The sequence below is a fragment of the Pterocles gutturalis genome, unplaced genomic scaffold, assembly GCF_000699245.1.
Source record: "Pterocles gutturalis isolate BGI_N339 unplaced genomic scaffold, ASM69924v1 scaffold16147, whole genome shotgun sequence".
Lineage (NCBI taxonomy): Eukaryota > Metazoa > Chordata > Aves > Pterocliformes > Pteroclidae > Pterocles > Pterocles gutturalis.
This window is the reverse complement of record NW_010110531.1, coordinates 11,010-34,847: the sequence shown is the minus strand read 5'-3', so window position 1 is coordinate 34,847 and position 23,838 is coordinate 11,010. Positions and strand designations below refer to the sequence as shown.

Sequence of the window (23,838 nt, the reverse complement as noted above, 5' to 3'; positions counted from 1 at the left end):
GAAAAATAATGTTCATCAAATTAGTTCAAACTTTTCTACCTAACAGGACAAAAGCTTGGTATATCAATGCTTAGCAAGTCAGCTGATCTAAACCCCTAATCCATTGCCTGTTTTCAAAATGTAGTTATTTTTGTTTTGGAACTGGGAATCTAGATACTGTAAGCTGCAGCAGAGGTATTCTAAAATCGCCTACCAGTGCAGCCAGTCTCTCTACTAGTCGTAAGAAAAGAGTCACTTTCCAGAGTTTGCCTGTTTAATGCAGAATTTTGTACTTCCTGTAGAGAAAGGGAGGAGGGAGAGGAACCACAGCAGTCATCTACAATAAGAATATTATTTAAAAATACTTATGACAAAGGTGCCACAGGTAGTAATCCTGCTCAGCTGAACTCAGGTGAGATGAGTTGTTTATGTGGTGAACACTTAATAATGTGGTTGATTAGGTGCCCTTCTCTGTGGTGAGGATGTTTGTCCACAGGTTCTCTATATCACAATTGCAAATATGAAGGTTGGAAGTCATGTAAAAGTGCAGGCAGATATCTTTTTTTTTTTTTTCTTTTTTAAGATATGGAGGTCAATGGTGCACCTGATGCATGTGGATGCTGCCCTATGCATTGCTTGAACAGTCTAATTTTTAAAATTTTTTCCTCCTACCAACAGGCCCAGCAGAAGGGACTAAGTCATAAGAAAGTCTATACAAGGACAAGTTCTAAGGTAAGGATTAATAAAACCATTTCAGTCTCGGGGGTGGAGGAGTGTTGGGGTTCCTTGTTTGGTTTGGAGGTTTTTTTTGTAATATCTTCACTGTATACAAAAAAACGTTCGCTTATAATCTGGTTCTACATGGAGACAAGATTCTTGCTCCTGCTTTAGTTTCAGTATGCCTGTAAGCCCTCTCTGCCAGCTGAGAGACTTTGAATCCATTGGCTAGTGCAGTGACACTTGACAGAGGAATAGGCATGCCAGGTATGCTAGGTTTACTCAGAAAAAGCACAGAGGTAAAGAACACCATCGACAGCGAAGCCTCTTCTTGTATATCCTGTGTTCTGGTCCCATAACTATCTTAGTGGTCTTCTAACTGGGCTGGTCTTCCCAAAGTTTTGCCCCGCTAGTAAGACTAGCGATTAGCAATATATATTAATAGTAAGATTATAAACTCAACAGCCAATCTCTTGTTATAAATGTCCTTTAATTTTAAACTCATAATCAAAATCATGCAGGATTCTACATGGATTAGTTTTTAATAATGAAATGCTGTTTCTGTCCCTTTGCTGTTCCAGAGGAGTTGTTTGTTGCTACTCTGACTTTTTACAGAGCATAACTTTGCAAGGACTACAGAAATAAGTATCAAAATAAAGCAATATATTGTTCAAGTTCCCTCAAATGCAGCTGTTGGCACTGTGCCTGAGATTGGGTCCTCCTTTAATTGTAAAGTGCGTTTGGAACTGGCTTGATGTTGGTGTCTGAACTATCTCTTTGTGTGTAGGATAATCTGCCCTTTGTTGTTCCAGGAGAGGGGCAGTCCATTATGAGGGATACCAGATTATTGGCACTTTTCTTCTGAGCAACCTTGAGGGGGAAAGGGAGAAAATCTGTAGGGCTTTGCAGAGATGAAAGAAAATAAATTCTGTATAAAATGACAGCTTTAACTTTGTGATTTTCACATGCTTGTCTTCCTGTAAAACTTTTCTTTTCCAAGAGGAAACTTCTACACCCTTGGCATTTAGTGCAGAGAATAATGAAATAGTCTGAGATGATAAGATTTTCCTGTCAGGTTTTTAGCTTCTGGCTGAAGTTATGGGAGCACAAAATTTACCCTGGAATAAATGAGATCCAGTGATAACTGCTGGTGTGAATAGCGTACCTCCCCATTTGCCTACTACAGAGCAAGGAATGCGTGCAGCGATTTCCATAGGCTCACTAAGAGAGTAAGGACTTGTGTGCTCAGTTAGCCCAGGATTACTGGTTCATCCACCAATTATCTAATTTAGGTGTTCCTTAAACCCTCGAGCACTGCTAGATGTATTCAGCACTGCTCTGTATATTCATATACTGCACTGGGAGGTCTTAAATCCTTATAAACATGTCCTATCAATTAATTTAACAGAAGAATTAAATTAGCATAAGTAGCCACACTGATACTTGTACTGCTTTGATTAAATTGTCTTCTTGTTTTGATTTAAAGATGTTGGGAACTGGGTTGTTGGCATGTTTCCTTAACAGACTTTAAATGGCACAGTTCATATTTTGAAATTTTTGCAAGAGGGAACGTACAGCATTCATCTGGGTGGATGTGTTTTTGTTAAATGTGAATATTGGGAAGAAACTGAATTTGATCGTTAGTTTCAAAAAATGGGACATATATTTGTTTCTATATTGTATATTTACAGTATCTATATGTACAATGCTGTCGTGGTTTAGAAAGGCCAGAGGACAGTCCTTTGTTAAACACCTGGTGGGCTGAGGCAGGGACAGGGAGGGTTTCACTCACCACTCAGGGTCACGGGCAGGAAACCCACACGACTTGGGAAGAACAGAAAAAACCAATTAAATTTATTAACTGTTTACAACAAGAAGCAGGATAATGAGAGACACTACATCTTAGAAGGGCACTTCTCCCCCACCCCTCCCTTCTTCCCAAAGCCCACAGGCTTTGTTCTGTACCTTCTCTTAGATAGCAGAAGAGGTCACATCTACTGTTGTGTCTTCTCCTTGTAAAAACCTGCCTGTGTTTCCGTTTGTGCTGTCCGCTGCTGTTCCGGACCTAAAGAAACTCTAAACACGTGAGAAATAAAACATGTATTCCTATAGAGACGGTTTAGATAGGAGGAAAAGAAATAAATCTATGTTCAACATGCACAAATGCAGGCATTATGTCTAAGAGGAGAACATTTTAAAGCACAGATGTTTGAAGGTATTTTTCTGCCAGTTAAATGTTTCTAGTGGAGAGTGATCTAGAGGCGATAGGCATCAAACTGACAGCGTTCAATACAAGAGAGTAGGAAAATGGTTTGGTTTATTCTGTAGGAATTTGCTGCCACGTCGGAGCTTCTCCCTGACCGTGATGCATCTTTGGTTGTACATAGTAGACTGTACTTCAAAACAGAGGAAGATATAAACTGAGGGGTTGGGGGGAAATAAAAAGATTGAAGAATGAAGATTGCATGTTGAGTGTAAAATTTTTTATCAGAGGCAGAGTTTGCTGTTGGAGGGAGACCTGTTTCTAGTTACTTCAGGTTCTGAAACAAAGGGAAGAAGAAGAATAACTAGCACAATGTGAGGTGTTTTTTCAGGCTTACAATGTGGAAGAAACCAGAAGGAAAACATAGTCAGTACAGTAGGAAAATTGATTTCTCTGCACTACTTTGACAGATGTATTTTTTTAATTGATCATTTTTAATACATTGTATGAAATAGTTTTGCTGTTTAAATGCAGTTTTCTTTTGGCTTGGGGAAAAAAGACAAGAATTCACTTTGATAACATTTGCTATCCAGTATCCTCTTACAATGCTCTGTTCTTTAGTTTTTTTCACCCTTTGTGGAACCATTTTTTCCAGACTTCTATCATGTTTGGGTTTTGTGTAGGTATTTTGTATCTCTATGGTGTCTTAACGATCGGTACAGCTCACAGAATCAACAGTGGTTGAGCCTTAGAAGGGCTTGTGTCGTCCCAGATCAGGGGCTGAGAAGGAGAGGGTGCTTCTCTCTTGAAGTGCTTGCAGATATGAGGCACACATGTCCTCCTAAATATAAGCTACTGTGATGTAGCTGGGCAGCGGTGAGGAGCTCATTGTGTCTCTGAACTTTTGCCTGTAATAAAGTACGCAATAGATTAATCACAGATAATGTAAGGACCCTGTTAAAGAAGACAATAGTACTTTCCTAAGAATGAAAGCGTGGGATTGTAGCACAAACCTCCTGTGACTGTGCTTTGTGTGCAGCGGTGACATCCCAAGAGAAATCATCTAGATGCCTAAAATTATTTGCCCTGTAGTGTACTCTGATATCAGGTCTTTATCAGTTACTCAGGAAAGGGAAAGGTTTCTAGACTTTGTCCTAAAATAATATTTAAGAAAAAAAAAAAAAAAAAACAGTGGGGAGCAGATACTGTTATTGGTAAAGTGGTATTAGAACATTATCCGGAATTGTATTCCAGCTTGTGCTGTACACAGTGCCCAGGGCAAATCGTAAAGGGATCGAACTGCATTTAACCTCGTTAAAGCAATCCATCGAACTCTGTGTATGTACTCTACCGAAACGGATCATCATTCCAGAATGCATCGATGTGCTCCAAATTGCCCTGCTACAGAAGATGAGCTAGTTGTGTTCAGCTTGCCCTGGTGCTAAATGGAGTGCTTAATTTTGGCTCTGATGCACATGTCTTCCGCAGTGATGTATGGCACAGGGAGTAACCGAAGCTGTAAATGTGACAAAACCTGCTTCTGTTTTGGGGAAGGGGGGACAGCACTGTGGTGTACAGTCTCGTTCCCAAATCCACGTAGCAGAGATGTCAAGGTATGCTGCTGTACATCTGGGCTTGGGGAAAACTGCAGGATGCGCTGAAGTACTCTGGGAAGAGACAGTAACTGCTGGTTGTCTGTTATTCTGCAGCGTTACTGTCTTGCTTTGCTCTGTCAGATTCTTTCGTGTACAAAGCAAACATCTCAGATGTGACTGAGTACTCCTCAAGGATGGGAAATCATCTTCTCAGGGTTTTGAGTTTAATTTTCTGTTACTGGGATGAGGACTAATAGCTGGCAGTCTTGAGGAAGCAGTACTCATTATCTGTTCATGTGCCTTCTGCACTGATTAGTTTAATGAGGTTGAGCAAGAGAAAAGACTTGAGTCTCCCCTGGCTGCATCACTACTCAACAGTATAAACAGCAAACAATGTGCTGCAGATCTGGGAGTCTAGCATTAGTCTTGATATGTAGAATGAAAATATTTGCTTTCTGTTGGCACATTATAAAAATGCATGCCAAAATTTTGATTGTCGGTATCTAGCTGTATCTGGACAGTCCATAGCAAAGAGCTGAACCAAAGGTGGTGTAGCTGTCCATGATTAAGACAAAAAGATGTTATTTTGAAAGACTGGGTTTCTTGTAGTGTAGCGCAGCTACACTAGATTGAAGAGTCTTAATAAGCTGTTAATCTGTAGTCAAACTTTCAGAACACAAAGTTGCAGGAATACCTAAATGGAATAGGGGAGAAGATTTTCCTGATTAATTATAATTTTGTTTTTTTAGGAAACTTTCCTCTGTTGATTAAAAGCAATATCAAATCACATAATCTCAGGTTTCAACCAAAGCTGGAATTTATTTTGTAAAAGTTTAGAATGTAAATATTTCACTACTTTGGAGTACTGCATGTGCTCTGGATTTGAAAGAAATAATTGTCCTCTGGGTTAATTGTACTGCAGATATTTGTTTGTCAGTTTGCCAATTCTTGCATTTTGGAAAGGAAAAAAATTATTAAAGTTTTTCCTAGCCGTGTTATCTTTAGTAAAATTGTAGCTCTGTGTTCCCTGTAATGAAGGTAAGTCCTAATTCAAATTTTCTCTTTTTGAAGTGTTTTTAGACACTTACATAGAATTTTTCTTCACCGTATCAACTTTTGACTGTCACGTTTAGCTTCACTGCTGTAGGTTTTGTACAAATTCAGCACAGTTTTCGTCTTCTGAAAGTAGCCCAAATAACAATGGGAAGAACTAAGGAAATGAAATGGAAAATGTGGCTAGACTAGCAAGCCAAACATTTCCTAAAAATTTAGTCACTGACTTGAAATCATGCCAGTTCCAGTTGCCATGGTCATTGCTTGGTTTTGAATTGTAATGATTACTTGCTTGCATTCATAGTTTAAACTTAACCATGGAAAATATTTTGCTTGTTCTGCAGCCGTTTTTGGCATATCTTCAATATGTATTTTTCTAGTTCAACTTCTGACTTGTGGGGGGTTTTGTTTTTGTATCGTACTTGGTTAAGAGCTCCATTATGGACTAATAAATTTAATAATCTCAAAATTGTGTGGCAGTTACTAAGAAAAAAGCTTTTTCTGTTCTTCTGTGTTGTTTCCTACTGTTTTGTAAAAGTCAGCCTGATTGGAAGGGATAATGGCTGCTTCCCCTTACCTCGGGTATACATAACTTTCAGGCTGTGTCATTGTTGTAATGTAATTTTTTTTTATTTATTTTTTTGATAATTTTTACAGTCCCCTTATATCTAACAGGCACTTGCAAGCATTTCAGTTTTGTGCAGCTCAGGTGCTGATCCATCCTGTTGTCCCCGTGTCCAGTTAGAGGATACTTACTGCAGCATGATGCTAACTTCTCTAAAGTTATTTTAACAGGAGGGAAAAAGGTTTGTTGCGATAAGGAGGTATAAATGGGTCTCTCTGCCTGCGTTTAACCTTATCTTTATACAAACAATTATGAAATTTTTTTTTTTCTCTTCTGCCTGTGTCTTACCTCTTCTTTATATGTGAAAGCTGGGTAGTCTGGGTGACTTTCTGGCACAGATCTGCCCTCTTACACAGTCATCCTCCTCTATATTTACTCCTTAACTGACACCCCAGCCTCCAGTCCCCCCAAATATAAGTGTCTGTACTGCCTGCTTGCTCCCTTGTGGTACGACAGATGGGTGGGAGACAGCCCTGACTAGCTGGCCCCTCGCTGTTGGACATGAGACAGCTCCTGTCTCCTCTTCCCACCAGCTCACAGTTAAACATTGCTCTTTCCGTGGTTACCAGAAGAGAGAGAACTTGCCTAGAGGGAGACAGGGATGGAGGAAGATTCGGAAGCAGTGGGAGGAGGACATGAAGGCTGGCTGGAATTTTCCTGAGATTTCTTGGGCTATTCTCCTTTGGCAAGTAGATACTCCCCATTGGAGGCCTGCTGGCTTACAGTAGCTGTTGGCACCGTGTCAGGAGCTATGCACCATTACACTGAAGCACACTAATTCTGTTGGTTTTGCAAGCACAGTTAAGAGCTGGTCATGCTCTGGCAACCTTGACAATGGCCATTTGCTTTGCTGTCATTTTTTTCTTGCAGCAGCATCTAGAGCTTTGAAGAGCATAAGCAGCCAGACCTACTTGCAGACCCAGCAGATTTATCGCAGCCAAAGTATGTATGAGGCTGTAAGTTCAAATCAAACATTCTAGCAGTCTGGCTTCCATCCTCTAGCCGTGGACTTGAGTGAGCTTGCTGAGGAGCAACTCATCAAAATCAATAGTTTCTGGAATGGGCAATAACTTCCAGAGGGAAAAATGACTGTTTGATGCAACCTCAAAATATGCTTCTGTCTCTGAATGGTAGAAAATAAGACAGGAAAGAATCGGGAGGAGGGAGAAGAAAGTTTATAGGAAAAAGGACAACTGAGATGTAACTCTGAGTATCTTAGAAGTTGTCTCATATGATGGATATTTTTCTTAACCCTTGCTGATATAAATATAAGCAGCTCCCAAAGGATGATGGCATAAGGGGGAAGATGTTGCATAGTGGAGACTCCAGCAAGCACAAGATACAATAGTTTCTATACTGAAGTGACCGTGAACAGAATGGTTCATCTCTCTGTGCTGTGGTCACTGCTAAATAGGATTCGATTTCTGTTCACCAGAATATGTATTACTCTGGGATTTGAATTAAAGTCAATGAGTTTCCCTGTGACTCCCAGGTGGAGAATGACAGGAAAATACTAACTTCCACAGAGCTGACGCTGACTCTGCAGTGGACTGGTATCCTGCTGTTGCTGTCTTTGCATATTCTGAAGACACACCTCTCGGCTCACATGGAGAGGCACAGTTTCTGAACATTGTAAGGTACCTCACTTTCAGAACTGAAGCTGGGACAATGCATTGCCTCCCTTAATTACAGTCTGAGAATTAGTTTCGGATGTGGAAGAATACAACAAAAATAAATGGTGCGCATTTCTGTATTGCTTTTACATTGTACAAAGATGACTCAAAAATAATCTTTTTTTTTTATATAAAAACCTCAAAACTGAGGTAGATATTTGGTAGAGAAGAGACATCTAAAAGCCTTCTCTGAAAGGCTCCTGTGTGTTGCTGCCAACGTTTTAAAAGAGGAGTTAAATTTTTGAATTTAAGCATGTGATTGCAAAATACCCAGATTAACGTTCAGTTAGAATCTGAAACTCTCTGAATTAAATGTCCAACTGTCTGAACTGGCTGCCCAAGCTAATGCTAATTGTATGTTTATGAACTTCTGTCTACTCGAAGCAAAATGTTTGTTTTACTTTTCCCGTAGTAAAGTAGGGAGGATGAGTTGTCTGTCTTGATGGTGTATCTACCTCATGAGTTTCAGTTCATTTTAACGCACCTGTTGTATGAAAGACCATGCTGAGAAATGCCAAGTTCTGTGCATTCTCCAGTCTATTGACACAGGAGTGACTAAAGGGCTCTTTGGAAGCATTTCAAGAACTGTTTTTGTTGATTTAACCTTGCTACATGATGTCTTAATTGTACAAAACATTTTTATAGGGCTGTTGTGTTTTATAGGCATTCTCTGCCTTTGCAGAGTGTGCAGCATCAATGGCCATGTGCTTCCCAGCTCTAATCTGGCACTGAGGACATTGGCAGAGAGGTTCCAGCATGGGACAAACTTGTTGCCTGCCATTACTGGTGCATTTTATTGTATCTCTCCTAGTTTTGCGCTGACTTGATGAAAGCTGATTCAGGTGTGTGCTTTAGTGGTTCCCGTTGTGCTGTCTGCTGGGACAGAGGTATGCTTTAAAGCGGGAGTCAACTGGGAAATCATGTAAACATGTGGTTTAAGGAACTCGAGGCCGGGACCCGATCTTTCAGCTCCTGGTGCTATTGCAGTGGTGTGCGTTTTGAAAATCTTCTAATGTTGGTGATAGCAGGCCCTCTAGAGGGGGATTTGATCATAGAAGAGCGTGCAGGGTCAGGACCAGAAGTCCAGTGGGAGAGCTAAGCAGCAGTTTAATGAAGCTGTTTTATGCTGACGTGAGCCTCTACTGCAATCAGAAAGGGTGGTTCTGTCCTGCGCTCATCTTTGTGCTGGCACTAACATTGATGCCTCTGGCCATACCACTGCGCAACTTGCTTATCCCATGGAAAAGAAAAATTGTACCAGGTTAACAAGCTAACCTCAGGGACTGTGGGGCCACAGGAGTGCAGGAGGTCGGCTTCTCTTGTCGCTGGCCGCACAGCCTTAGAACACTGTGAGCTACTCGTGAGACTGCATCCTTGCAGTATGAGTAACGGGTACTTCTCCAGAGAATCAGGAAGAGAGATTGCAAATGGAACAGACTCTACAGTGGATATTTTTGAAGTGGGAGGTTTCTGTTCTCAGAGTGAGAAGTTACCATAAAGGTCCATGCCTCAGCTGGGACCTTCAGTTTGGGAATCCTCAGAAGCAACCTCTTGGCTGGTCATTGATAAATTGGGTCAGTACGATATTGACAGAATGGAAATAAAGTTTGGCTTAAAAATAGAAAGGCATCTTTATGGTATCTTTATGGTATCTTTAACTTTCTTTGCTTTAGAAAACAGTTTTGGCACTGCAGGAAAAAGCTGAATGTATGCATGTGTTCCTAAAGGAAATGGAATAGTACCTCTATTTTTTTACTTTTCTTTTTGCAGAAAAAAAGCTGCAAGTTATCTAATGACTAAATAAGGTCTACATTCTCATGATTTGTCTGATATGCTTCTCCGGGAGCCATGGATGAATACAGCCGCTTTGTGGATTGGGACAAAATGGATGCTACTGTCCAGAGCCAGGATGCCAAGGGGCTAACCTGCACGGAGTTCCAGGACTTCAAGCAGCCAGCCCGGCAGGGCCACTGGGCCAAGAACCACTCTCTGAGAGCCAAAGTGTACCACAAACTAATTAACAATATCCCATGCCGCACAGTGACCCCAGATGCAAACGTGTACAGGGACATTGTTGTGAAGCTAGTTGGGAAACGTAACAGTAGCTCCCTTCCACTGCCAGAGTTTGTGGATAACAGCCTGATCCCCACGTACTGTTTGAACGCAGAAGGCATTGGGGCAGTCAGGAAGATTATATTGTGCATTGAGAATCAGTTCCCAGACATATCGTTTTGCCCAGCACTGCCTTCTGTGATAGCTTTGCTCCTCCACTACAGCAAAGATGAGGCAGAGTGCTTTGAACAGGTTTGTCGCATCCTTGCTTGCAATGACCCGTCGAAGCGGCTCATTGACCAGACGTTCTTAGCGTTTGAGTCCTCCTGCATGACTTTTGGTGACCTGGCTAACAAGTACTGTAAGGCAGCACATAAGCTGATGGTGGCAGTGTCTGAGGATGTGTTGGAGGTGTACTCCGACTGGCAACACTGGCTCTTCGGAGAACTGCCTCTGATGTACATTGCTCGGGTCTTTGATGTATTTCTGGTGGAGGGCTACAAAGTTCTCTATCGCGTTGCCCTGGCTCTTCTGAAATTTTTTCGCAAAGTCAGAGCTCAGCAGCGCATGGAGTCTGACAGCATCCAGCAGGAAATTCGAGCTTTTGTGAGAGACATTGCCACATCAGTGTCTCCGGAGAGGCTTCTGGAAAAAGCCTTTGCCATCCGCCTGTTCTCACGGAAGGAGATCCAGCTTCTGCAGATGGCCAACGAGAAGGCTTTGCAGCAGAAGGGCATCACGGTCAAACAGAAAAGGTAGGGCTCTCCCTACAGGTAGCGTGAGTGGTCTTGGGAGTTTCCCCTGCGTGATGAGCAGTCAGTCAGTCCTGGGTGACTGGTGGGGAAGGAGAAGAGCTCTACTTCTACATGCTGGTACATCTGCTCATTTTTTTTTCTCTGCAGAAAAAGTCAGCAGCACCAAAATTAAGCGCTGCTGGGATTGTAATGAGAAGTGTAACTGATATGTTATGATACAAGAGGAACAAAGCAGTTCCTCATAGCTTACTCAGTGATGAATTTATAATTAACTTTCACAGGTACATATTAATTGCAAGTACTGTATCTCAAAAGTGTCTTAGACCCGCTGGATTTAAACAAAAAGCATTTTAGCAAAGCTGGAAAAAAATCAGATAAATTACTTGGAAGACAAGTACCCAAACAAATGTGAAAATTAATTCTTAAATATGAGATTATTTGTATAAAATGTCAATTTCATGCTGCCCGGTACTGTGAATTCAGCAGTTTCTTTAGTGTAAGTAAGGAAATACTGTCCCAGCTGGGAACGTTTTGCTTAACTGGGGAGTCATTTTAACAGAACAAAGAAGAAATGTCTTATTTACAGGTTACTTTTAAAATTAGCTTGACTCTAAGCCTCCTGAAAGTCAAGAGTATAGTAATCATAGGTAGGAGTGACCTATTTTGTGACAGGTTCATATACTCTCAGAAATAATGATTTTGAAAGAACCATGGAAGAGTGAGGTTTTCAGAAATGAGGGAAGGAAAACAAGCTGTGAAGCTAGTAAATGAAATCCTGTTCCAATGTGATTGTAAAAGCCACAATAACAAAAAGCTTACCTGAAAGACGTCTCCATGTATGTATGTATGTAGAAAAGCCACCAATATATTAATCTAAACAAAATTAGCATCTTGCCAAGTGCAAATGTATGCGCAGGTAAATAATGGTGTTGTAGACGTGTTCCGTTTCTCCTAAGGCGTTCTGTGACCATAGAAAACATCTCCTAACCGTTTTTGAAATGTAAGTGTTGAACAGTTTTATCAGATGTCCTGACCTCTGAAGGGAGGATGACTTCTAGAAGTCTACTGGGGTCACTAAGGATGATGCCTAGAACTTGGTATTCTAGAGGGACAGTCTTCCATGTTCTCTAAATCTTCAAAAAAGCAAAAGGTACCAGCAGTGCTGTATTAGGATCTCACAGACAATTGTGTTGCTGAGTTACAGTAGCTGCAAACAGAAACCATTCCATGGTATTGAGATATGTATATACTTAGCATCTTTCAGCCTATAAAATAATGTAAATGTTAGCCGAACCTCTTTCTGTGCCTAAATACATGTAAAGTTCCTTGGAGTCTTTTACAAAGGTTTATTTTTAGACTCTCAGTTTGATTTCCCAGATAGCTTATGCTTTTTTTTTTTTTTTTATTTCATGTCTTGGAAGAGACTTTTCTCAGTCTCAGATATTTCAAAGCCTTTAGCCACTGGAATGTTACGTCGGGTAGAGTTCAGACCATTGTATTTGGGACTCGCAGCCAAAAGTATTAACTCTTCCAATGTGTATCTTTTCTTCCTGTACTGAGTTCAGGAGAGTTGCAATAGCCTTTCTGAGTATATTGTTCAGCAACAGAATGAGAGCTTTAAATTTAAAAAAAAACAAAAAAAAAACCCAACCACAAAAAAAATCCACAACAACAAAACCCCAACCAACCACAAAAACCCCAGAAGCTCCTGCTGTGTTAAGTGTTGTAGAGGTGTTCTTGCTCAGAACAACAGTGATGCCTTCAAAGCAAAATACAGTCAGTTTGTCCCCATTAATGCCAGTAAGTTACGGCTTTGCCAGGCAGAGCTGCTAGTGAAAACTGTTATCCTCTCTTGCTGCTTTTGTAAACATACTGAAACTTCTCAGGATCACCTGGCACAGTACCGCTGTGAACTTGGCTCTGGCTGCATCCCAGTGTGGGCAGCTGCGGGTGCTGGAGAAGCGAGCTTTTCTCCAGTGCTGACAAGGTGTGAGTGAGTTCTCTTGTCCAGATGTGTTTGTCCAGTGCAAGAAGATGATGAATTATTTTCCAATCAGATAATTACAAGTAGGTAGCAAAAAAAAAAAAAAAAAAAAAAAAAAAGAAATAGGAAATATTTTCGTCTGTTTGTTTGTTTGTTTGTTTTTCTCATGCTTTGTGATTCGGATCAAACCTTACTTTGTTTCTCTCCAGGCTCCTTTCATTCACTTTGTCATGGATGTAGGAAATCACTGATCTTTTCTATCTTTTTTTGTCTTTCTCCTTATTGACGTTCTCCTTCTGTCAATCCCATGCCCACTGCACCCTTCCCGTTTGCAGTGTTGCATCTCCCAAAAGGTAGGTTAAAACACTGGAAACTTTGCTCTTTTCTTCTGTCTTTGGATGGTTATTTTTGCTGAGGCTGTCATTATTGCTGATGCTGGGGCGGGAGAAGCAGGGCAGCAATTACAGCATCTGATTGCTGCGCAGCTTCTCCTGAATACACTCTTGCAAAGTTAGTTCAAAGCACCTGCAAAGTTGTGAGTTCAGGGATCCTGGGCCCAGCTTGTCAACGCAGCACTCTCATACAGCAATACAGTGTTTTCCAGATGCAAAAGCATAATGGTAATTGTGGGATATAAGTCCTTTCTGCACTGGAAGAAAAGTGTTATTTTTTTAAAACATCTCGAGTAACGTGTCTGCAGAACTGTTGGGTATTGTTCCACATCCAAACCTGGTATATGCTGCTGCGATAGATGTGAGACATACTCAACTTTTTTTCTCCTTTGCAAGCTTTCCACAGTTAATTGGAAAGATGTTGGACTGAACCCACCTTGGCACACTCCTAAAAGTTATTTGTTTCTATTCATAGTAGATTATATTTATTTTTAAGTAGATAGGGGTTTTTTTAGAGGCAAGAAGACAGTCTATTTTCCTGTGTCAAGGAGGTCAGAGTTACTCAGCCATACAGCATCAATGGTTAGTGAAGTCATTCATCAAGTCTTGGCCTGAAAAGCAAATCTTAAAGAACAAAAGAAGCCAATGGATTGTGATACCTGATAAGCAGAGAACTTGGAAAGGAGAAAGGCTGCCCTGTGAGTATGGAGTACCACAGCTGTATGGATTGAAATTAATGCCTTTGAGAATCTTCTGGCCTTGTTGCAGGTGCGCTGAGTTAACTTAAATGAGCAATGCACACTAACGTTTGTACTAATTTATAAAATCAAAATTGAAAATAATTTCCTCATGTTTTTATGTCTGAAAGAACACCTTAAGAGACTTACCGGAGCATGTTTCATATCATATCCTGTGGGCTGAGGATTTTACCTCTAATAAATCAGCAGGCTGTTAATTCCAGCTGGGCAAATGTTCAACACTGGTGTATTGCTTTACTGGAGCTACAGTGTTCTGAAAGCAGCAGAAGGCCTTGGTTTCTGCTAGGAAGCACATCATTTGGGTTTGAGGGGACTTAGTTAGATGCGGGGTGTCTGTTGTCACTGATCTCAACACAGGATTAGGTTTCAGGCTCATACACCACCTATGGCTTATATTGCCATTTATGGCTGTGAAACAGCATATGGCTTCTACCACGCATTTATGCTCTAACTAAAATTATAGTGGATTTTAAAGATAATGCAGACCCTGTCGTATTTGACCCAAAACAAAGCAGAATAAGGAGATGTAATTCAGTGAGTCACACCTTGGAGCGTAGTATTTGTCATCTTGGAATCCATCCAGAGCATATCTGCTGTGACAGCTGCCACCGCGTGTTGTCAAAGTTGGCTTTATCGTCATGAACTTTCAGGTCTCTGAAGCACATTGTATTAATGATACAGCTGGATAAACAACATTCCTATGAAAATAGCAAATAATCTGCTTTATTAAACATTTCAGTTGTGCTACTTTGCTAAATCTAATTTCCCTTGGGATAAGAACAGTTGAACATGTCTTTCCAACAGCATCAATCCATAGAAAGTTGTCACGCCAATCCCAATAAGCCAACATGGAGAATTGAGAAAAATGCTAACGCAGGGTAAAATCTTCATGAATTTGTTCAGTCCAAATTTAGTGTTCTCTCAAACTGCTGGGTTTTTTACCAGGTAGCCCTGACAGACCTCTGATGTGGTGAAGGCTGAACTTAATTTTCATCAACCAATATAAACCAAAACGTTGGGGTTTTTTCTTAGCCAACTTGGGTGTTTGTTTTCACTCATTTACTATTTTAAAAAGCAGCTACCCAACTGAAGCAGATGTTGTTCAGTGTCATTAGAGAAACACTGTCAAAACAAGAGGATGAATACAGGTTTGATACTTGTAACTCTAGTTACAGTTTTCTGAACCCCCTCCCCAAAAAAACCCACTTGTATTTTTGTGAAGCAGCCCAGGGTTTGGTTTGGTGTAGGTGCAGGCTGTGTGTTGACACTGGTCTCAACACAGAATCAGGTTTCAGCCTTAAGCACTGGGAAACAGCATATCATTTCATTTCAAATCCTTCAGTCAAGCTACAGTCTAGGCTTAATGGTGACATTAAATATAAAATGATTCACCATCATCTTCAAGGGGCAGGAACGGCGTGCCTGGAATAGTTTTAAAGCATTTACCATTGTATTGGCTACTTCTGGGAAACCAGAAAGATCTGTTTGTAAAGGTGATATTCTGCCTACGTGGAAAAGCTGTACGGAAAGTGATGTGTTGCTGTGAATGCTGCTCAACACAGGCTTCCAGTGGGGTCTGGGTGATAAAGTCCTTAAATCACCCATTAATAGTAGCCAGGAGAAGGAACAGAGGCAAAAGAAAAGGGACACTGAGGTTGAGAGCCTTTTAGGAACAAGTGCATAAGTTTAGTTGCCCAAACAGATCACATAAATAATTATGAAGCTCGCCTGTTTGAGGTTTAGTAAGTTTAAACTCTTTCAATATTTGCCACTAACTCTGAGCCTATTTACCATAATTATTTTTCCTCTAGAAGTTCAGTGTAATAAACTAGATGACTGACCTGCATATTTTTTAATTCCTTGAACGTGAGACCAATCTGATTTCTGATGAACTGAAACCAAGGCTTTGTTTCTCAGCACTGTTCCGTAGTGCTGTCAGTCTTTAGCTGCAAACCAGGCAGGACCCAGGGAGCTGAGACCTAAAGGAAGATTCTGAAGATGTGGGTTCAAATCTTGGCTCATACTTTGATCTCTCCTGTGCCTCAGCTTGCTGTATTTAAAAGCACAAATAATGTCCTAGTCGGTGATACTGTAAGTTTTAAAACTCATTCATAGTTGCAGCTTGCTTCAGTAGGTGTCTGTTTAAGTTCCGTGCTAATGAAATACTGCAGGGTAGCAATGCAAGTAGTGATTTGGTTCATTTTGCTAGAGGAAGCAGAAATTATTATTTTTTTTTTTAAGTGACCTAAGGAGTCACTTCATTAGGAATGCTGACACGAAGGCAGCTACAATAAATTTCAGAAAGCATTTCCCAGTGTCTCCAAGCTCTAAAGTACAGTGCCAGTGCTGTTGATTTCTTGGTACGACAAGCAAGAAAAATAATTAAAAAATGTATGATTTGTGTGGTTTAGGGAGTGAACTAAGCTATTCAGATACATGCAGATATGCAGTATTGAGGTGCTCTTTATATTCCATGAATTTGAGGGGAAAGAAATGTGTAATTGTGAAAAAAAACCCATCAGAAATTGGCAAATACTTGCAAATGAACCCTTGCATGCAGAGCAAACTGCCTAAAGCTTCATTTAACTATTGGCTCCCCAGTAATATAGTATCTTCTGTAAGTTCCTGTGCCACTTCCACCATGTACTTGGCTGTCACCCTTGCGTTTTAAAAATCTTTAACGTCTGCTATGGATGCAATAACACTTGTTTACTCCCCAGGCTCTGAGTCTGTCTGCTTATTTAATCTGAGAAATGAAGTCTGGTTAAATTATGACTATTATTATTATTACCTTCAAGTGTCTAAAAGCCATGAGTCTGTTCTTATAATTGTATCAGACCTCTCTGGGGGTATGAGGGTTTGCTTTCCGGTGTGAGTGTCCAGTGTACCTTCACGTTTTCAGGCTCCGTCTGAGCCTAGGAACTTGTTTGGTTCTTCATGAAGTGGAAGTCAGTGGTAATGACATGTTTCTAAGAGGTGGAACTTTCCAAAAGCTTCAAGTATTTGCTTTGGATTAAAATTGCTTAGCCTGGTAATACTGATTCCTCTAAGATTTCTGAGGGTTTTAGGAATTCTCTGATTCCATCCATGATAACAGGCAGGACCTCAGAGGGGGGGAAAAAGTGCTACCTCTTCCTTTACAGATCCTGGCTGTTTCTTTAGGTATTCTGTTTTCTGTGCTTAAATACTAGCGCCAGTGAGACTGTCTCAAACAGCAAATATCATTTGACCTGTTTAAGGCCATGGTCATCCTAGTTGGTCCCCCATTATAGGTACAGGTCACAGCTGCCATCCAGAGGAATTCACTGCAAGAGTGATCAGGCATTGGAACAGGCTGCCCAGGGCAGTGGTGGAGTCACCATCCCTGGAGGGGGTCAAGAAACATGTAGATGTGGTGCTTGGGGACATGGGTTAGTGGGTTGGGTGGTGTTGGGTTGACGGTTGGACTTGATGATCCTTGAGGTCTTTTCCAACCTTAATGATTCTTTGAATTGCTCCAGGTGTTTCAGTAAGGCCAGTTCTCTGCCTCTTGAGGATTATGTTAAACTGCAGTAGTTTAGGATCTTCACTAAGTCATGGCCTTCTAATCCCATGGGCTGGAACATTGAACAGTGGCATATCTACTGGGCGCCTTTAGTGTTCAGCTGTCTTTGCATGTTACTGTCCAGTAATCTGAAACGTGTTTTGTTGTTAAATTACTGTTTCTCAATGTTTTGTATTGTATTTCTCAGGCAGAATGTGCACTTAGCAGTTCATGCTGAGAACTTCAACTCTGAAATTGTCAGTGTGAAAGAGATGCGAGATATCTGGTCATGGATCCCAGAGCGATTTGCGCTTTGCCAGCCCCTCCTGCTTTTCACCACCTTGGAACATGGCAGCAGTCTGACCAGGTAAGGAAGACCTTCCCCGCTCTTCTCTACCGTGGGGCAAAAAAGGGCAACAGGTGAAGTGTTCGCTGGACTGACAGAAGGCCAATGCCGAGTCAGAACTTGATCTGAAGAATACTATTAGCAACGGGATGTAAATGTGACAAATTCCTGTTGGCCGCAGCATTTCACCAGGTTACTTCATATGCTAAAACATGGCAAGCCATTTTAAACTGTCCAAGACCAACTGGAAAAGTCAAACTGGCACCAGTTCCAAGGATCTGCTGGTCTGAGACTGGCTCATGGCCCACTGTGTGTGAATGGCTTAACCCCGGGGCTGCTCTGCAGGCTCTGGTGGTAGATAACCACACTCCAACTGATCCAAAGAGTAAGGGAACTGGACACTGGAGATTCCTCTACCTAGGACTCTGTTGTTATTTTTAAAGTGGGTTAAACTAGATAGCAGTTCTCCTTGCCCTTGACACAGAAGACTATAATCCTATAGCTCCTAATAGTGGCTTCCACATCTGCAGTTGTGGTCCCGAGGTGGGGAGTGGTCTGCTGTCCCGGCCCTGTGTGCCTATGAGGAAAGCAAAAGCCAGCAAAGAGAATTCATCATAATTACTTTCTATGGAAACAGAAGGCTCTTCAGACACAGCCATCAGTCCTCAGGACACAACTTGCTTTAGGTTGTCTTAATTCCAAATGCTGTAAGAGGCCGCTGTTGTGATAGGTAGGCTTCTAGCCATTCTGCAGAGGCACAAACAACTCTACAGAGAACTGACTAGAGAAGAACTGCTTGATAATATTTGTCTACACACTTTAAAATGGACTGTAGGAAGCATTTGCAGGAATATTCTTAGTCTTCAGATGTGCTTTTTGCCACGTCATCAGTTGGAGGAGGAGGGGAGTGCCTGACTTTGAGGAGGAAGAGATCTGTAGCCGGTGGTAGTTGAGTGCTCATGTTTGTGTACTCTGCCCTTCAGGTTCTATTCTCATACTGAGGGACACGAACCAACTCTTCTCCTCATCAAGACCACAGCAAAAGAGGTGAGTGAGGTGAAAGGCAACTCATTAAATTAGGTTTTAGGCAGTTACATGGTGCTGTATTGCAACACACAACTGTTCATAATAAAATGAAGAAGCAGGGGACCTGAAATTGCTTGGGGTTTTGTTTTGTTTTTTAACAATGCATCCTTTAAATGGTTCCTTTTGTTGGATTACAGGACTATGCATTCTTGGGTAAATCTTGTAAACCAGGTCTTAGTCAGCTGTTCTTTCTCTTGTAAGTAACGTGGCATGATGGACTAGAGTAACTCATGGAGCTCTTGTACAGAGTCTCTTAATTGCAGAATCAGAGAGAGAGGCTGGGGAATCATATTACGAAACTCATGATTCATTGAAGGTATTTTTGTTTTCTCCAGGATATGAGGAGAGAAAGTAGCAGAATTTAAATGGTATGAATAATACTGAACTACATAATGTGGAAACAAAAGCTCTAGCTTTGTCTCAGTCTTGTTTGGAAAAAAAAAAATAAACCAAGAAAGCTCTGAGAACTTGCGGAGGAGTGCACACAGGTGCCCTATCTAATGAGCGCTGATTCTCTGCTCCACGGTGTATGACAGTATTGGACAACATCATGTGAAAACAGAAACGTTACCTTCCTCTCATGCTTGTTTAAAAAAAATGCATGAAACAAGAAAGCTTCCCAGAACTTCTGAAGGAGGGCACACAGGCGGTTCCTGCAATGAGCGCTGGTTGTCTGCACCACTGTGCATGACTTCAAATACTCTGGGTATAGCATTCAGCTGTTATTGCAGGGTGACTGTCCGTGAAACAAGCCTGTTTCTACTCTTATGTGCATCTACCTAATGCTAATGCTCCAGGCTGTTTCATAGCTCTGTGTATGGTTTCTGGCTATCCCAGGCCTGCATTGACATACCAGCGGCTTATAGAATATCCATGGTATCCAAAAGGAAGAGGGAAAATATTTATTATTGTGCTTCTTGGCCTGGAGCACGTCAGAAGTCCAGCTTTGTAAGTGATGCTGGGTTTTATAGTATGGTTAATTTCTTACCCCTCAAGAAAAAAAGAAAAAAGATAGTCTGAACAAAAAAGTAGGAGAAAAGAATGGGGTTTTTTGTTTGGTGGTTGTGGGTTTGGGGTTTTTTGCAAAGGGTTGTGTTCTTCCTTTATTCTTATGTCTATGGTTACATTTTAGAAAGAAGAAATTTGCGTCTCATTTTCTGTCTCTCATGTACTTTGGGCATATCAGATCAAACAGGGTTCTGGGCCATCTTTTTGTTTATGCACACAATTTATCTATATTAAAAAAAATTTAATTTTGTCCTAGGAGCTCTGCCTGTAATGCTAAACAGCAAATGTACCTTAGAACAATTCTCTTCAACCATAGTTTCTGGGGGAAAAAAATGCAGAGTTGCTTTCATCCCATTCTTAGAGCTTCATTGTTTGGTTCATGTCCACTTGGCAGCGATGCTTATTGCTGGTAGCAAGAAATTCTCCTAGTGCGAACAGAAGACTCCGCAGAAAAGCTCAGCCCTCTAAGGCTATGTTTTTCTTTATTGGAAACTAGTGGACCCCATGCTGTTTGAATAGGCTGCTTTAAATATCTGAGCTGGTTCAGCTTGGCTTAGCTAAGCAGATTTTAACCTACAGTTTGAAATTGAGAAAGCCGCCAAGGCTACTGGTTATGACCAGAAAATGTTCAGGCAGAAGTGTTCATACTGTAGCTTGTGACAATAATGTTGCTTTGGATGCCAAAATGAGGAAGTGGGAGTCAGGCTTTACAGGTTTGGAGTGATTTGTGTTTTGGTACCTGGGGTTATGTTGGAACATTTCTCCTTTAAGGCCTCAGAGATGTGAAATAATTTATGAAACTCTTGGGATTTAAAGGCACCCACCAGTGGATTAAAGCAGGTTAAATCTATCTTTAGATATAAGTACTTGTGCTGCCTTAATCCACTGACACAGAGATTTTGAAAACCAGCTGAAATAAAACATTCCGTTCTGAACAGTGAAGTGTTGGTATCAGCTGGTTTAACGCACTTTCTTCTTCAGTGGAACGCCTCCTGACGGTGCTTGTTCTAGGTCTGTGGCGCTTTTCTGTCAACGGACTGGAGCGAGCGCAAACGGGGAGGGAACAAGCTGAGTTTCTTTGGAACTGGGGAGTGCTTTGTATTTAGGGTGAGTAAAATTTTATTGTTGTGACCCAGTTTCAAGGCAGAAGCGCTGTACTGGTGTGAGTAACTCTCATTCCCTTCCACTTGAAGAGGCTGGATTATTTCCCCACCTAGTTGATCAAGTCTACTGAAGTCTTAATGTGGAGGAGAAAATTTCACTGCTGAGTGTTGTAGTAACCCCTTCTCTCCCCTTGCGCAGAATATTTTCTCAAAAGATGCAGTAAGGTTATCAGAAAACCCTGCATCATTTCTTCAATCACCTAAAAAGCAAAGTTATAAAGAAAGAGAATACCACCTGGCCTAAAAGCGCTTTGATCGAATCTTTACCACTAATCGTGTGGGTGGAATCTTGAATGTTCTTTGCTGTGCAGAGCTCTCTGTGTGGTACTAACTACAGCTTTGCTCCTCTCTGCCCCTGTGCAGCTGCAGCCAGAAGTGGAACGCTATGAGTGGGTGATCATAAAACACCCAGAACTGGCCACAACTAGTTCAGAGCCAGCACATTGTGCCTCAGCAGATTCCAGCACCCTCTCCTCCAGCAGCACGTCATCAAACCTTTCTCCCTTCTTGTCGGCTCGGCGCTTGCCATCCAAAACAGCCTCCATGTTCATGGCTGGCAGCAGCGAATGCATCATTATAGGTAAGTCAGTGTGCGAATTTGAGCATATATCCCACCAGCTCTTCTTAGCGGCCTTACGTAAGAGCGCACCTGTATGTCCCGTATATGTATTTCAGTATTGCTACAGTAAGAGATAAAAGCAGCCAAAACCTGATATTATTACCCAACAAAAATTTTCAATGGGAAAACTTGTGTATCAAGCATTTTAAAGGAAGGTAGTAACTAAGCTTTAAGAACAGGCATGCTTTCATGCTGCCTAACTCATGATGAGAAGTAGTTCTTGAAGAGGAACTTTGCATTGAGGCTTTTGAAACACAGGGTAAACTATAAAACATGTTGATTCTTCTGGAACTTTATTTGATCTGTGGTGCTGCTGACTTTGGCAAAAGCCTGCTTAGTAAAGTTGTCACCTAAGTGGGATTTACAGGAACAGGTCTAAAATTGTAGTTGTCCTTTTCCCGAAAAGCTTTACTTGACACTTGTTAGGAGAGCAACTACCCTGGTGACTTCTTCTGTAACATCAAGGGTGGGCTGATTTCCCACTTAGCAGCATGCGCTCGGGTCGACCATGAGGCGGGCTGATCCGGTATCAGCTAGGCTGGCAAGAGCTTTGGTGCGTGTGTAACTGAATTAGAAATCACCATTAATGATGTATCATGGATATTTCAGAGATCTTTACTGATGAGCATATATCCCACCCACTCTTCCTATCAGCCTTAGACAAGAGAGTCACTTATATTTACCATATATTACACTATGGGTAGTAACAAGAGAAATACAAGCTTGGGTAGTAGACTAATGGTAGAAATTAATGTTGTACATAATTCCAGCTGTAGAATTTCCACCCTTTTGATTCCTCAGTTGTTTTCAGTAGCTGTTCTTAGATGGTTGTTCCACAAGCAACAGGGGAACCTTCCTTTTTGTTTTCCTAACACATTCTAAGTTTATTTCACTTCACTGTATTCTTTGACTGTGAGCTCTCTGAACCTTAACATAGACCCACAGATAATCAAAATGCTTTTAAATTCTGACGTGTTTTATAATGATTTAGAAGACCAAGCCAGTGCTGTTACTTATTGATCTTGTTCTTCTACCAGCTTTGATTTTTGACTGCTAACAGAATTCTTTGGGTATTTTTTACTGGAGGGAAAACATGGAACTGGTAGCTTCCAAGATCCTTAAGCACTGAAAAACAAATCTTAAAGGCAGGCATTTGAGTCAGGCTTCTTGTTCTTACTGACTTGAATTACTGTTTGTTTTTTTAATTAAAAGCAAAAAAGTCATCCAGTCCTGATAGTGTAATTTAAAAGCTATGCATTTGATCATACTCTGTTAAACCCGAAGACAGCAAGCAAACATCATTTAGGGCTTCTGGTTGTTCCCATGAGAAAAGCACTCGTGCCCTTTTTTTTTTTTCTTCTTTTTTTTTTTCTCCATATAGCAGTTTCCCATGCTAAGTACTGCAGAGACATTACACTTGTCTTACACTTGTCTTTGTCTCTTTACAGGAGGTGGTGATGGCCAGGCTCTTTACCTCGATTCAGATCTGAACCATGGAAGAACCAGCCACTGCAGTACTTTCAATAATCAGCCACTGTGTTCTGAAAGCTTCCAGATCTCCGTCTTGGAGGTGTGGGGCTTCAGGGACACCATGAACGGTTGATGTGACTGTCGTTAATCAGCTAGTTTTTCCATTGTCCTAGGATTCCCAAGGCAAATTCGAATGCAGGAGCCACATTAGAACATAATTTCTGCTGGGCTCAGTATTTTTTCGTAATTACAAAGTGGTACACTTGAATGCAGGGCTTAGCTGTTTACTCTTATTTTATTTAAGACAGGTCAAGGTGAAGTAATGTATCTGATTAACTCCTTAGCTCTTTACCTCTAGAGATCTGGATTCTAGTCCTGTTATTAGGTATAAATAAAAATGTCGTGATTCCAAAACATCCTAAATGGGTACAAGTCCATATGTCAGGATAGGTTTGCAGTTTGATGCGATTCCTCAGAGGCACAGGGCTGGCTGAGGTGTACTGTAGAGCTGTGTGCCGCTGGCACCAGTAGCTGACTTGAGCCAGTAATATCAAATGTCTGCTCACAGGGAACATTGATGACCTCATATTTGATGTAGAACAGCATTTCATAAAATCATTGCCCTACTATGAGCAGACATTGTGCAGACAAATCAGTACCATTTCATAAGTTATGAAAGCCTGCGATTCAGACAAGAACAATGATGGCTAGTTATCCTTCTCCTTGTACTGGAGCCCTTGACACATTCCAGTTGCATCTGTTTGAGAAGTCTGCCTCTGAAAAAGGCATCCAGACTGGACAACAATATCTCAGAGGCTTGATTTTGTTTACATTCCT

At 41.2% G+C, this 23,838-nt stretch overlaps 1 protein-coding gene across 1 annotated transcript; it reads left to right on the top strand.

Moving 5' to 3' along the window:
• Positions 1-9,693: 9,693 nt before the first annotated feature.
• TBC1D24 (TBC1 domain family, member 24) lies at positions 9,694-23,134 on the top strand. Its single transcript, XM_010073426.1, has 7 exons — positions 9,694-10,652; positions 12,972-12,989; positions 17,518-17,676; positions 18,639-18,702; positions 20,761-20,856; positions 21,276-21,492; positions 22,980-23,134. The coding sequence occupies exons 1-7, from the start codon at positions 9,694-9,696 to the stop codon at positions 23,132-23,134; spliced, it is 1,668 nt and encodes a 555-aa protein (XP_010071728.1).
• Positions 23,135-23,838: the final 704 nt, after the last annotated feature.